General features: G+C 57.0%; 1 protein-coding gene across 1 annotated transcript; it reads left to right on the top strand.

Annotated features, from left to right (window-relative positions):
* Nucleotides 1-212: 212 nt before the first annotated feature.
* Nucleotides 213-1,433, top strand: GUITHDRAFT_142364 (hypothetical protein; the record flags this gene model as incomplete). Its single annotated transcript, XM_005827887.1, has 6 exons — nucleotides 213-254; nucleotides 393-426; nucleotides 597-724; nucleotides 1,164-1,196; nucleotides 1,293-1,347; nucleotides 1,402-1,433. 6 exons carry the CDS (start codon nucleotides 213-215, stop codon nucleotides 1,431-1,433), a joined length of 324 nt encoding a protein of 107 aa, XP_005827944.1.
* Between the last annotated feature and the right edge of the window lie 76 nt (nucleotides 1,434-1,509).

The raw sequence follows: 1,509 nt of genomic DNA, 5'->3' as shown, positions 1-1,509 counted from the left end.
CCCCTTCCCTTCTCTTCCCTTCCCTTCCTTGTCTCATTCGCTTCCTCCTCTCCTTTTGCTCCTCCCGCTCGTTTTCCTGCTCCCCTCCTCCCTCCAAACATCTCCCTCGTCACCGCTTGATCCTGCTCGCTCCCTACGTCATCTGTTCTTTCACCTACTGCTGTTCAAGTTGCTTTCCGTGACTTGCTGGCAGAGCACAACAAAAGTGTAAAATGGTCCTCATGGAGTTTTCACGTCGGCGATCTGCAGCCAAGGTTAGGAGGGAGGGAGGGGGAGGGAGCGCAGGAGGAGCGAAGGAAGGAGGACGAGGACGAGGACGAGGACGAGGACGAGGACGAGGACGAGGACGAGGGATCGAACGGATTTATTTTATGACGCGACTTTATTTTCAGGCTCAAGGACCTGGAGCAGGAGCAATGGCTCAAGGTATTTTTTTTGAGCTCCTCCTTCCCTTCTCTTCCCTTTTCCGGTTTTTCCTTCACTTTCTTCCTATACTTGTTTCCCCTTCACCTCCCCCCTCCCCTTCCTCCTCCTCCTCCATCTCCTCTTCCTCTCTCTCTCCCTCCTCCTTCTCCTCTGTTTTCTCAGTGATGCAGCAGACGACGAGGGAGTCTCGGGACGGGGAGCCGCAATGCGGGGAGCAGGAGCAAGAGCTGCTGCAGAAGAAGAAGAGGCAGCAGGCGGAAGCATTCAGCAAGGGAGAATGGGCATGCCGCTGAACCAGGTGAGGACGCAGCTGGGGAGGACGAGCAGGAGGAGGCTGATCGGGGGAACGCAAACAGGGCCCTGGCATGATGGGGAGGAAAGGACAAGTGCCGGGTAGGATGCAAGGGGGCGAGGAGGAGCAGCAGCAGGTAGGATATCATACGCGCCGGAGGCGGCAGGTCAAGACAGTCCCTCCTCAGTTTGTCCTACTCCTTCCTCCTCCCCCTCCTTCGTCCTCTCCTCTCCTCTTCCCGCTCTCACTTGCCCTACCCCTCCTCTCTTCTACTGCTCCTCTTACCAACTTCTCCCCCTCCTTCACTCCACTTCCCATCTCCTCTTGACCTCGTTGTCCCATCAACTTCCCGTGTTTGTTCCATTTCCTCCTCTCCCCTCTTCTTTCTACACAACTTCGCTCTCCCCTCCTCTCTCTCCCTGACTCCTTCCTTGTGTCTCATCAGTCTTTCAACGACCTTCCGGGCAACTCCTGGCAGGTACAGTTAGGACCCCCCTCCCCTCCCCTCCCCTCCTGTCCTGTCCTCTCTTCTCCGCACTCCTCCCCCCTTGTCCTGTCCTGATCATCATTTCAGCTGGTTCCCTTCTCCATCGCTGCCATCTTCATGACCCTAACAGTCGCTGCGGCCGGTAACTCCTCCTCCTCTTCCTCCTTCTCGTGACTTGTTGTGATGGCTGAAGTAGCGATCTGGATGGTTGCGAAAAGATTCCGGTGAAAAGCGAGAAGAAAAAGAGGGAGGGAGGGAGGGAGGGAGGGAGGGAGGGAGGGAGGGAGGGAGGGAGGGAGGAGGG

Source organism: Guillardia theta (genome assembly GCF_000315625.1).
Source record: "Guillardia theta CCMP2712 unplaced genomic scaffold GUITHscaffold_63, whole genome shotgun sequence".
Lineage (NCBI taxonomy): Eukaryota > Cryptophyceae > Pyrenomonadales > Geminigeraceae > Guillardia > Guillardia theta.
This window is presented reverse-complemented; position numbering and strand designations above follow the sequence as displayed.